Source organism: Salmo trutta, chromosome 7 (genome assembly GCF_901001165.1).
Source record: "Salmo trutta chromosome 7, fSalTru1.1, whole genome shotgun sequence".
NCBI classification, from domain to species: Eukaryota; Metazoa; Chordata; class Actinopteri; order Salmoniformes; family Salmonidae; genus Salmo; species Salmo trutta.
In genome coordinates this window covers 42,591,427-42,604,945 of record NC_042963.1, presented here as the reverse complement: position 1 = coordinate 42,604,945, position 13,519 = coordinate 42,591,427, and the positions used below count along the sequence as shown (strand labels likewise).

Below are 13,519 nucleotides of genomic sequence, written 5' to 3'. Positions count from 1 at the left end.
TGGCCTCATTGACGCCTACAAGGCCAGTGGGAAACGGACTAATAGCGAGAGACCTGTGGCCCTGCCCAACCCTATCTCCCAGACATAGTCACACACAGTCACAGGCCCGCTAGCAGGCAAGCACACACACACACAGACACTTTAATAAGAGGTTTGTCTCCTATCCTTTACCCTTCCTACAGAGCACATTATCAATTTGAATATCAAGTCTAAGCCACCAACAACTGTTAAATCATTCACATATGCTACACAGTTGTTCATCAACCCACAGAATACATTTCAATTTGTTTGGCTTTCATATGAGTTACACATTTCCTGGGACTACATTAATGAGTCTCAAATTATATTGGCACTGCAATCTGCAGACAGTTTAACTGCAATAAAAAGGGACATAAAAATTATGCGATGGGGTATAATCATATTTTCTACCAAATAAACATTAAAAAAAAAGACACGGCAGAAACACTGGGAAAAGAGGGAAGTGTCTAATGTATTAAATAATGGGAAACAGTTGACACCCAACAATCCATCAAGTGGTCAGCTAGAGAACAACAGAAGAGACGGATGAATCCTATTCTCCAGTTTCTCTCCCCAAGGGAGTATGTATGTGTGTGTGTGAGCACGTGCGTGTGAGCATGGGGGCATGCACATGCCTGTTTCTGTGTGTGTGTGTGTGTGTGTGTGTGTGTGTGTGTGTGTGTGTGTGTGTGTGTGTGTGTGTGTGTGTGTGTGTGTGTGTGTGTGTGTGTGTGTGTGTGTGTGTGTTGGGTGATATATAGCTAATGGGGCGGGGGGGGGGGGGGGGGCTCTCATCTTCCCCTTAGATGAAGACTCTTTCAAGTCTATTGAATGTCCTGTCAGAGAGAGGGGACAAGGGGGGAGTAACCAGAGCTGGCTTACCTAGTACCATAGTCATGTACTGTTCCTCTACCCCAGCCTCCAGTAGCAGGGGGGGAACATACGTGATCCCAGCTGCCACGCAAATCTCCAGGCCGCAGGTCAGGGAGTTCAGCAGGACGAGACGCCATTGAGACCTCCATCCAGACATATTTACAGGGTCGCCTTTCCACTGCTACTCCGCAACTGGGGGCTGCTGCCGGGAGATGGAGAGCCAGATGGGGCCCCGCGGGACGAGGCTCGGGGATGAGGGAGCCGTCGCAGACGGAGAACAGGGAGAACACGCGGACCGTCTCAGATAACCTGGAGGATCCATCCTGGCTTCAGCATTCTGGATCTGAAAGAAGAGAACAGAGGAGAGAGGTGTTGAGAAGAACAAAATATCAGTTTGACTCACGTTGGAAAGCATGGAGGCTGATAGCTAAGACCGGCCTGAGGAGGGAGGGACGCCGGGAGAGAAAAGGGCCCAGACAGGTCCCTCTAAGGCTAAAGCACCTGGTGGTCAGACGCCTCAGGCACAGAGATTGCTTGATAGCTGCTGCCGCAGAGAGCCTTTCTCACAAGACAAGGAAGAGGATTCCAACATGTAGAGACAGAGACAGGGACTGTTAAGCTCAAAACAGTTTGTGCATATATAATGACGATATTTTGTGATGTTTTTGTTCATTTTGGACTCCGGTAAGTTTTTTGGGGGCAGCTTGGGCACACAACATTTTTTCTCAAGGCCAGCCGAAGTTCGGGAGCCGAAGTTTACGCCCCTTGTCCATAACTGGTAAACTGTAAGGTTTCTTCAATAAAGTCTTTGTTGTCAACGACTCGTTTTCAAGCTAATTTTTTCATTGAGAAATACTGAACCAAACATCTTAGATGTAAAATTGCACGACTAAGATCTCCTCTGAATTTTTTTTATTAATGACAGATTCCTTAGATTAATTCAGACTATTTTGAGGACATGTATACTGGCTACGGCTCTCAAATAGGACGAACAGTACTATTGCCACTTATTTCTCGTTTTACAAGTGAAGATCTTTTAAGGGAGTATGGGAGCACACTCGTTCGGTTCGCCTAGCCGACTTTGGCTAGCTGCCAGCCGAACTGAAGCACGCTGATACCTTTAGACAGCCACAACCAGCCACAAAAGGATTAATACACCAACTCAACAGTTCAGCTTCTGAACAGCTTGAACAACAGTGAGATGAGTCAGACATACAGTTGAAGTTGAAAGTTTACAAACACCTTAAAAAAAAAAACATTCAAACTTGGTTTTTCACAATTCATGACATTTAATCCTAGTAAAAATTCCCTGTCTTAGGTCAGTTAGGATCAGCACTTTATTTTAAGAATGTGAAATGTCAGAATAATAGTAGAAAGAATGATTTATTTCAGCTTTGATTTCTTTCATCACGTTCCCAGTGGGTCAGAAGTTTACATACACTCAATTAGTATTTGGTAGCATTGCCTTTAAATTGCTTAACTTGGGACAAACATTTCAGGTACCCTTCCACAATAAGTTGGGTGAATTTCGGCCCATTCCACCTAACAGAGCTGGTGTAACTGAGTCAGGTTTGTAGGCCTTCTGGCTCGAACACGCTTTTTCAGTTCTGCCCACAAATTTTCTATAGGATTGAGGTCAGAGCTTTGTGATGGCCACTCCAATACCTTGACTTTGTTGTCCTTAAGCCACTTTGCCACCACTTTTGAAGTATGCTTGGGGTCATTGTCCATTTGGAAGACCCATTTGCGACCAAGCTTTAACTTCCTGACTGTCTTGAGATGTTGCTTCAATACATCCACATCATTTTCCTACCTCATGATGCCATCTATTTTGTGAAGTGCACCAGTCCCTCCTGCAGCAAAGCACACCCACAACATGATGCTGCCACCCCTGTGCTTCACGGTGGGGATGGTGTTCTTCGGCTTGCAAGCCTCCCCCATTTTCCTCCAAACATAACAATGGTCATTATGGCCAAACAGTTCTATTTTTGTTTCATCAGACCAGAGGACATTTCTCCAAAAAGTACGATCTTTGTCCCCATGTGCAGTTGCAAACTGTAGTCTGGCTTTTTTATGGCGGTTCTGGAGCAGTGGCTTCTTCCTTGCTGAGCGGCCTTTCAGGTTATGTCGATATAGGACTCGTTTTACTGTGGATACAGGTACTTTTCCTCCAGCATCTTCATAAGGTCCTTTGCTGTTGTTCTGTGATTGATTTGCACTTTTCGCACCAAAGTATGTTAATCTCTAGGAGACAGAACGCGTCTCCTTTCCGAGCGGTATGACGGCTGCGGGGTACCATCGTGTTTATACTTGCGTACTATTGTTTGTACAGATGAACGTGGTACCTTCAGGCGTTTGGAATTTGCTCCCAAGGATGAACCAGACTTGTGGAGGTCTACAATTTTTTTGTGGAGGTCTTGGCTGATTTCTTTTGATTGTCCCATGATGTCAAGCAAAGAGGCACTGAGTTTGAATGTAGGCCTTGAAATACACCTCCAATTGACTCAAATGATGTCAAATAGCCTGTCAGAAGCTTCTAAAGCCATGACATCATTTTCTGGAATTTTACAAGCTGTTTAAAGGCACCGTCAACTTAGTGTATGTAAACTTCTGACCCACTGAAATTGTGATACAGTGAATTATAAGTGAACTAATCTGTCTGTAAACAATTGGTGGAAAAATTACTTGTGTCACGCACAAAGTAGATGTCCTAACCGACTTGCCAAAACTATAGTCAGGAATGTCAGGAATTGTGAAAAACTGAGTTTAAATGTATTTGGCTATGGTGTATGTAAACTTCCGACTTCAACTGTATGTCATTTACAATAGTAGACTAGTTAGTAATGACGCACAGCAGAGCACAGTAAATAAATACTGTTCAGGTGCATGGAATGAATTGGCTGCATTTACATGGTGAGTTTTTATAAAAATAAAAATAAATTGAACCTTTATTTAACTAGGCAAGTCAGTTAAGAACAAATTCATATTTACAATGACGGTCTACGTCCTCCAGGAAATAGTTTCAGTAGTGATTATTTAGTAGTTCAACAACAATGATCAGTTGTGAAGAAACAGAAAAACAAAAGCATTAGACAATTTGTAGAGTGGGGAATGTAGTTCTATAAAATGTTCTATTCAGCATTGGAAACCATTACTGATGTCATCATCATAGGCGACTGGAGTGTCAGTGAGCAACGTGAGAGGAGTGTCAGTGAGCAACGTGAGAGGACTGTGAGAGAGAGACGTGTGCGGAGTGTCAGTGAGCAACGTGAGAGGACTGTGAGAGACGTGAGCGGAGTGTCAGTGAGCAACATGAGAGGACTGTGAGAGAGCGACGTGAGAGGAGTGTCAGTGAGCAACGTGAGAGGACTGTGAGAGACGTGAGCGGAGTGTCAGTGAGCAACGTGAGAGGACTGTGAGAGACGTGAGAGGAGTGTCAGTGAGCAACATGAGAGGACTGTGAGAGAGCGACGTGAGAGGAGTGTCAGTGAGCAACGTGAGAGGACTGTGAGAGACGTGAGCGGAGTGTCAGTGAGCAACGTGAGAGGACTGTGAGAGACGTGAGAGGAGTGTCAGTGAGCAACGTGAGAGGACTGTGAGAGACGTGAGCGGAGTGTCAGTGAGCAACGTGAGAGGACTGTGAGAGAGCGACGTGAGAGGAGTGTCAGTGAGCAACGTGAGAGGACTGTGAGAGACGTGAGCGGAGTGTCAGTGAGCAACGTGAGAGGACTGTGAGAGACGTGAGCGGAGTGTCAGTGAGCAACGTGAGAGGACTGTGAGAGACGTGAGCAGAGTGTCAGTGAGCAACATGAGAGGACTGTGAGAGAGCGACGTGAGAGGAGTGTCAGTGAGCAACGTGAGAGGACTGTGAGAGACGTGAGCGGAGTGTCAGTGAGCAACGTGAGAGGACTGTGAGAGACGTGAGCAGAGTGTCAGTGAGCAACGTGAGAGGACTGTGAGAGACGTGAGCGGAGTGTCAGTGAGCAACGTGAGAGGACTGTGAGAGAGCGACGTGAGAGGAGTGTCTGTGAGCAACGTGAGAGGACTGTGAGAGACGTGAGCGGAGTGTCAGTGAGCAACGTGAGAGGACTGTGAGAGACGTGAGCGGAGTGTCAGTGAGCAACGTGAGAGGACTGTGAGAGAGCGACGTGAGAGGAGTGTCAGTGAGCAACGTGAGAGGACTGTGAGAGACGTGAGCGGAGTGTCAGTGAGCAACGTGAGAGGACTGTGAGAGACGTGAGCGGAGTGTCAGTGAGCAACATGAGAGGACTGTGAGAGAGCGACGTGAGAGGAGTGTCAGTGAGCAATGTGAGAGTAGAAGGGGGACAGAGCAGATGCTTTAGCAGCCTGGGGCCAGCAGGGTCCTGGGTCACTCCAATGGAGGAGAGAGGAGACTTTCACACTGGTCAAATCCCAATCCCACCAGACTCAAACACCCTGAAAAGAGCCCATCAGGGGACCAGTCAGCGCCTCCAGTGCCTGCCCAGTGCCCACCCCCTCCCGTACACCTGTCTTCTTCTTCCCCTCCCTAAACCATCCTCTCTCCATCCTCACACTCCTTGGCTCCAAGGTCACCTTCAGGGCTGACCTGCAGTCTTAGAATTCTAAGAGGACTTTTGACATTTCTGCACACGACTGGCTATTTTTTGATGTCTCTCAATCACAGTTTGAATGCCCTCTTTTCCCAGTCCCAGTCAGACTTTCTCACTGAAACTACAAGTCCCACATGACATGAACAGATAAAGAATCTTATTTTGTGCAGGTCAGACAGACTCCAGGGTTTGAAAATGGAATGGCTGCAGAGGTATTGACCTAAGCATTGGTGGCCACACTGGGCCGAGGTGGGGAGGGATGTGAGGGAGTAGAGACTAGACAGACTACTGTGCAGAACATTTATCAGCAGGTTTAGCGAACCCTGAATTATGTGTAAAATAAAACCCACGTGTTTGGTTCAAACCTGGCACTCCTCGAAAATAACATCAACATGGCACGGAGCAGAGCTCTCGGGGGCAAACTCCTAGACGGAGCAGAGTGAGGCAGACAAGGTGCACACAGCAACCCACACAACAGCCATTCCACACAAGTTTAATGACACCTCTGGCTCCACAATATATTCCAGTCATGCCCATCGATCGTCAGCCATACTTAATCAGAGCATCTCAGAGTCTTCTGGAGTGATTACACACACTGGGCCTAGGCACAGGGGCAGAAGGGGCTGAGGGGGGAAGAGATGGGAGATAGAGGGGGAAGAGGTGCTATTGTCATGACATCCCTGCTCTCCCTTTGTGCCATTACCAGGCCCATTCAGGTCCAGCCCCCCAAATCAGCCTTAATGGCTTCGAGGAGTATTATTACAACACCAAACAGGCTTTGTGTACATTGTGCCAATCTGAGTAGTAGCACTTTGATCTATTTTTTGAAGACCTGTTCAATTGGGGCTTTTATTAATACGGGGGTTCATATAAAATGGTATAAACCTTACAGTGAAATGCTTACTTACAGGCTCTAACCAATAGTGCAAAAAAGCTATTAGGTGAACAATAGGTAAGTAAAGAAATAAAAACAACAGTAAAAAGACAGAGAAAAACAGTAGCGAGGCTATATACAGACACCGGTTAGTCAGGCTGATTGAGGTAGTATATACATGTAGATATGGTTAAAGTTACTATGCATATGTAACAGTTCAGCTTCTGTCCCTCTCCTCGCCCCAACCTGGGCTTGAACCAGGGACCCTCTGCACACATCAACAACTGACACCCACGAAACATTGATACCCATCGTGCCACAAATGCCGCAGCCATTGCAGAGCAAGGGGAACAACTACTTCAGGTCGCAGAGCGAATGACGTCACCCGATTGAAACGCTATTAGCGCGCACCACCGCTAACTAACTAGCCATTTCACATTGGTTACACATATATGATGAACAGAGAGTAGCAGTAGCGTAAAGAGGGGTTGGCGGGTGGTGGGTGGTGGGACACAATGCAGATAGCCCGGTTAGCCAATGTGCGGGAGCATTGGTTGGTCGGGCCAATTGAGGAAGTATGTACTGTACATATGTACATGAATGTATACTTAAAGTGACTGTGCATATATGATAAACAGAGAGTAGCAGCAGCGTAAAAGAGGGGTTGGGGGGCACACAATGCAAATAGTCCGGGTAGCAATTTGATTACCTGTTCAGGAGTCTTATGGCTTGGGGGTAAAAACTGTTGAGAAGCCTTTTTGTCCTAGACTTGGCACTCCAGTACCGCTTGCCATGCGGTAGTAGAGAGAACAGTCTATGAATGGGGTGGCTGGGGTCTTTGACAATTTTTAGGGCCTTCCTCTGACACTGCCTGGTGTAGAGGTCCTGGATGGCAGGCAGTTTAGCCCCAGTGATGTACTGGGCCGTACGCACTACCCTCTGTAGTGCCTTGCGGTCGGAGGCCGAGCAATTGCCGTACCAGGCAGTGATGCAAACAGTCAGGATGCTCTCGATGTTTAGGTGTTTAGTCCCAGGATCCTTAGCTTAGTGATGAGCTTTGAGGGTACTATTGTGTTGAACGCTGAGCCGTAGTCGATGAATAGCATTCTCACATAAGTGTTCCTTTTCTCCAGGTGGGAAAGGGCAGTGTGGAGTGCAATAGAGTTTGCATCATCTGTGGATCTGTTTGGGCGGTATGCAAATTGGAGTGGGTCTTGGGTTTCTGGGATAATGGTGTTCATGTGAGCCACGAGCAGCCTTTCAAAGCACTTCATGACTACGGATGTGAGTGCTACGGGTCTGTAGTCATTTAGGCAGGTTGTCTTTGTGTTCTTGGGCACAGGGTCTGCTTGAAACATGTTGGTATTACAGACTCAATCAGGGACATGTTGAAAATGTCAGTGAAGACACCTGCCAGTTAGTCAGCACATGCCCGGAGCACACATCCTGGTAATTCGTATGGCCCTGCAGCCTTGTGTATGTTGACCTGCTTAAAGGTCTTACTCATGTCGGCTACGGAGAGCGTGATCACACAGTCATCCGGAACAGCTGATGCGCTCATGCATGCCTCAGTGTTGCTTGCCTCGAAGCAAGCATAGAAGTGATTTAGCTTGTCTGGTAGGCTCGTGTCACTGGGCAGCTCACGGCTGTGCTTCCCTTTGGAGTCTGTAATAGTTTGCAAGCCCACCCACATAAGACAAGCGTCGGAGCCAGTGTAGTATGATTCAATCTTAGCCCTGCATTGACGCTTTGCCTGTTCGATGGTTCGTCGCAGGGCATAGCAGGATTTCTTGTAAGCTTCCGGGTTAGAGTCCCGCACCTTGAAAGCGGCAGCTCTGCCCTTTAGCTCAGTGTGAATGTTGCCTGTAACCCATGGCTTCTGGTTGGGGTATGTACGTACAGTCACTGTGGGGATGACGTCCTCGATGCACTTATTGATAAAGCCAGTGACTGATGTGGTGTACTCCTCAATGCCATCGGAAGAATCCTGGAACATGTTCCAGTCTGTGATAGTAAAACAGCCCTGTAGTTTAGCATCTGCTTCACCTGACCACTTTTTTATAGACCGAGTCACTGGTGCTTCCTGCTTTAATTTTTGCTTGTAAGTGTAACGGTCGTCGTATGTAATGGATCAAGGCACAGCGGGTTGAGTGCTCATTTTAACGTTTATTTGAACACTGACAAAACAAAAACGAAAACGAACAGTAATGCAGGCTACACACACACAGCAGTGCAAAAACCACATCCCACCAACACAGGTGAAAAAAGGGCTACTTAAGTATGACTCCCAATCAGCAACAACGATGTACAGCTGTTCCTGATTGAGAGCCATACCAGGCCAACAAAGAAATACACAACCTAGAAAATCATAGAAATACAAAACCAGAACAATACCCCAAAACCCCGGAACACATAAAACAAACACCCCTCTTACATAATTACATATCCCAACAAACCCCGAACCACATAAAACAAACACCCCTGCCACGTCCTGACCAAACCACAATAACCCCTTATACTGGTCAGGACGTGACAGTACCCCCCCCCCCCTCCAAAGGTGCAGACCCCGGATGCACCTCACACAAAAACACAAAAATACCCCAAAACAAAATAATCCCAAAACTACATGGGAGGGAAGGGAGGGTGGCCACCGTCACCGACGGTGCTTCTGCAACACCCCCCCTTCCCAACACTTCCCCCTACGGAGGTGGCTCAGGAGCGGGACGCAGACCCCGCTCCACCCTTGGCTCAGCCCACTCACATAACGTCTCTAGATTGAGGTCCCTCTCCGTCGACCCCGGACTGGGGACCCTCGCAACGGGCGACTCTGGCTGCGTCGTACTGGAGGGCGACTCTGGCTGCGTCATACTGGAGGGCGACTCTGGCTGCGTCATACTGGAGGGCGACTCTGGCTGCGTCATACTGGAGAGCGACTCTGGCTGCGCCAGTTCCGGACTGTAGGGCAACTCTGGCTGCGTCGTACTGTAGGGCGACTCTGGCTGCGCCGGTTCTGGACTGTAGGGCGACTCTGGCTGCGCCGGTTCTGGACTGTAGGGCGACTCTGGCTGCGCCGGTTCCGGACTGTAGGGCGACTCTGCAGGCTCCGGACTGTGGGCCGTCTCTGCAGGCTCCGGACTGTGGGCCGTCTCTGCAGGCTCCGGACTGTGGGCCGTCTCTGCAGGCTCCGGACTGTGGGCCATCTCTAGACGGGGCACTGTCGCCGGACACTCTGGACGGGGCACTGTTGCCGGACACTCTGGATGGTGCACTGTTGCCGGACACTCTGGACTGGGCACTGTTGCCGGACACTCTGGACGGGGCACTGTTCCGGACACTCTGAACGGGGCACTGTTGCCGGACACTCTGGACGGGGCACTGTTGCAGGAAGCTCTGGACGGGGCACTGTTGCCGGAAGCTCTGGACGGGGTAATGTCGTCGGAAGCGCTGGACCGGGACTGCGCACTGAAAGCCTGATGCGTGGGGCTGGTAGTGGAGGTACCAGACTGGAGACACGCACCCCAAGGCTAGTGCGAGGAGCAGGAACAGGACGAGTTGGACTGGGCTGATGCACTGGAGGCCTGGTGCGTGGAGCTGGTAGTGGAGGTACCAGACTGGAGACACGCACCCCAAGGCTAGTGCGAGGAGCAGGAACAGGACGAGTTGGACTGGGCTGACGCACTGGAGGCCTGGTAGTGGAGGTACCAGACTGGAGACACGCACCCCAAGGCTAGTGCGAGGAGCAGGAACAGGACGAGTTGGACTAGGCTGACGCACTGGAGGCCTGGTGCGTGGGGCTGGTAGTGGAGGTACCAAGGCTAGTGCGAGGAGCGGGAACAGGATACACTGGGCCGTGGAGACGCACTGGCGGTCTCGAGCGCAGGACTGGCACCACCCTTACTGGCTGAGTGCCCGCTTCCCCCTGGCAAATGCGGGACGCTGGCACCGAGCACACCGGCCTGTAAATGCTCGGCCTCGACGCCATGCGCATCACCCCAAAGCACGGGGCCTGACCAGTATCACGCTGCCTCCGGTAAGCACGGGGAGTTGGCTTGGGGCTCAACCATGGCCCAGCCAAACTACCCGTGTGCCCCCCCCCAAAATATTACTTGGGGCTGCCTCTCAGGCTTCCATGCCAGCCTTGTTCTGATATAACAGTCCCGGTCCATTCCAGCCTTCCTCCATGGTCCAGCCCCGTCCAGAATTTCTTCCCATGTCCATGATTCCCCATAGTCCATATAGTTCCTCTGCTGCTCCTTGCCCCGCTGCTTGGTCCTTTGGTGGTGGGATGTTCTGTAACGGTCGTCGTATGTAATGGACCAAGGCGCAGTGGATTGAGTGCTCATTTTAACGTTTATTTGAACACTGACAAAACAAAACAAGAAAACGAACGAACGAACGAACAGTAATGCAGGCTACACACACAGACGTGCAAAAACCACATCCCACCAACACAGGTGAAAAAAGGGCTTCTTAAGTATGACTCCCAATCAGCAACAACGATGTACAGCTGTTCCTGATTGAGAGCCATACCAGGCCAACAAAGAAATACACAACCTAGAAAATCATAGAAATACAAAACCAGAACAATACCCCAATACCCCAAAACCCCGGAACACATAAAACAAACACCCCTCTTACATAATTACATATCCCAACAAACCCCGAACCACATAAAACAAACACCCCCTGCCACGTCCTGACCAAACCACAATAACCAATAACCCCTTATACTGGTCAGGACGCAGGAATCAGGAGTATAGAGTTGTGGTCGGATTTACCAAATTTAGTGAACATTACCTGGCTGTTGATCAGTTGACTGAAAAACCTCTGTCTGAGGAGAAAAGACGTCCTTGTCTTATTTCTGGAGAGTCTAATCATACATTTGGCCATGGCACTCTCCATCTACATAATTAAGCCAATGTCTCAGCACAATACATCTCAGAAGTAAGTTGAATATGAAGCTGATGTTTAACTTTAATTTAACATTTTTGGCAATTAATTAGAGTTATTAATTCTTTTGAAACTTTCTCCATGGTTGTTGCCAATATGAAGTATTAAGTCCGATCATGAAACTGAAGTAGTAACATATACAATTCATGCAATAAATAACAATAAAATAAAATACATTTGTTTATTTTTCTGAAAATACAGATTCAATTGTCCTTTACACTTTTGAGGGAACTTGAAACCCAATCAGCTCTCCTTTCAGAGTCCTGGCAGAGCTGGTGACCCTCCCGGGGAAGCAGCGCTGGTTAGCCTATCTGACAGACAGATGGACAGACAGGGGATTCACACACAGACACTTATCAGGTGGACCCAGAGGAGAGGAATGCACGCTGGGGATAACTGATCTGGAAGTGAGGAGAGGAGGATCAACACCCCTCCCAGTCCTTTCAAACTGTTGAAAGGGTAAAGGGGAAAGGGGGATACCTAGTCAGTTGTTCAACTGAATGCATTCAACTGAAATGTGTTTTCCGCATTTAACCCCACCCCTCTGAATGGAGATAATAAGAGATCTGGGAGGGGACTCTTATCCCCCTTGGCACGCAAATAGCACAAAAATGGATTGCCACAGAGTCCAATCCTGTAGCCTTTTGTGAATCAATGCCTGATAACGTCCCTGAGGACCCCTGCCTTTCAGTGCCTCAAAGCCTATTATGTAAAGCTGCAATGACTAATATGAGTAAATTGCATCTCAATGACTTTCATTAGAATGACAACAGATTTATTTGCACAAAGTTAATTGAGAGGTCAAAACCTGAATTTAAGCCTAAAAGTTTTTGCTGTAGAATTGATTTTTAAAAAATCTTTCTCATATTTGTAGTATTAACTCAAACAGAGCTCTCCAACAGTTTGCCCTCAAAAAGTCCATTCATGCCTTCTTCTTGGCAGGGCTGGCACAGTTCCTTCACTGTGAGCAAATAATTGGTGTAGTCACCCCTTCTCAAGTGCAATAAGCATTTTGTGGACTGGCATTATGCATGGCTGACAACAATGAGCACTGCATGGACTGGCATCATGCATGGCTGACAATAATGTAAAAAAAACAAATGTCAATTAACATACACAACTGAGTGAATATCTGTTTGATAACTGTCACACTTACAAAAGGATCATATAACAACAGTATTTGCATCTTTGAATTCACAGTCTGATGGTTCTGACCAGTTAGCACATTCAATTAGGAAACTTTATCATAATTCAAAGTAATGGGTAGTAGAATGTACTTACTATGTAAAGTAGAGTAGTACAGCTGATGACCAAGACAATTGCATTGCCGCTATCTGACCATCACAGTCTTGTCCCCTAGCCATTCACACACACAGACCACTGGATATTTGCATGCCCTCCTTATCCTACCAATACTCCACTGCCACTAGAGGACAGCTACATAGATCCCTATTCTGACTACCCAGCCAAACTGTGAATATCTACTTTCTGCTCTCTCCCTCTATGTCTCTGCTTTCTTACTGCCCCTCCCTCTATTATCTCTCTCTCTCTCTCTCTCTCTCTCTCTCTCTCTCACTCTCTCTCTCAGCCTGTAAGGTGGAAAAACCCTGAGCACTTCAGGAATCTTCTCCTCGAGGAAAACATACGGCATGCTAGCTCAAACCTCTTCCTAAAACCCACACACCTACTCATTACTCACCACACACGCACGCGTACACGCACACGCACACGCACACACACACACACGCATACACACGCATACACACACATCAATCCTCGTGGGGTCCTACAATTAATTTCCATTCAAAATCCTATTTTCCCTAACCCATAACCCATAACCCTAAACCTATCCCTAACGATAACCCTACACCTATCCCTAACCCTTATGATAACCCTAAACCTAACTAATAACCCCTTACCCTAACCCTAATTGTAACCCTACAGTAAGTGTAACCTTAACCCTAAACCTAGCCCCTAAGCCTAAAAAAGCCCTTGTCCTCATGGGGACATTTCCAAAGTGATTGCATGTGTTTGTATGTGTGTGTGTGTGTGTGTGTGTGTGTGTGTGTGTGTGTGTATGTGTCGGTTGGTTCTTCTATAGAATTTTCCTTGTTTTAATATCCTTGTTGGGACATAAAATCTCCCAAAGTCCCCACAAGGATAGTAAAACAAGGAACATTCTATAGAAGAACCAACCAACCAACACACACAC

At 47.9% G+C, this 13,519-nt stretch overlaps 1 protein-coding gene across 2 annotated transcripts in view; it reads right to left on the bottom strand.

The window, feature by feature from the left end:
- The window catches only part of LOC115197439 (solute carrier family 45 member 3-like), a 74,308-nt gene that overhangs the window by 22,837 nt on the left and 37,952 nt on the right, over positions 1-13,519 (bottom strand). The window contains exons 1-2 of one of the 2 annotated variants that reach the window (XM_029758958.1): positions 12,589-12,814; positions 901-1,234 (exon numbers count right to left, since the gene is read on the bottom strand). In XM_029758958.1, coding sequence (XP_029614818.1) covers positions 901-1,048 — 148 coding nt within the window. In that variant the 5' untranslated portion in view covers positions 1,049-1,234; positions 12,589-12,814. Of the gene's footprint in view, positions 1-900; positions 1,235-12,588; positions 12,815-13,519 lie in introns of those variants that run through there. The other variant, XM_029758957.1, reaches the window with a different exon arrangement.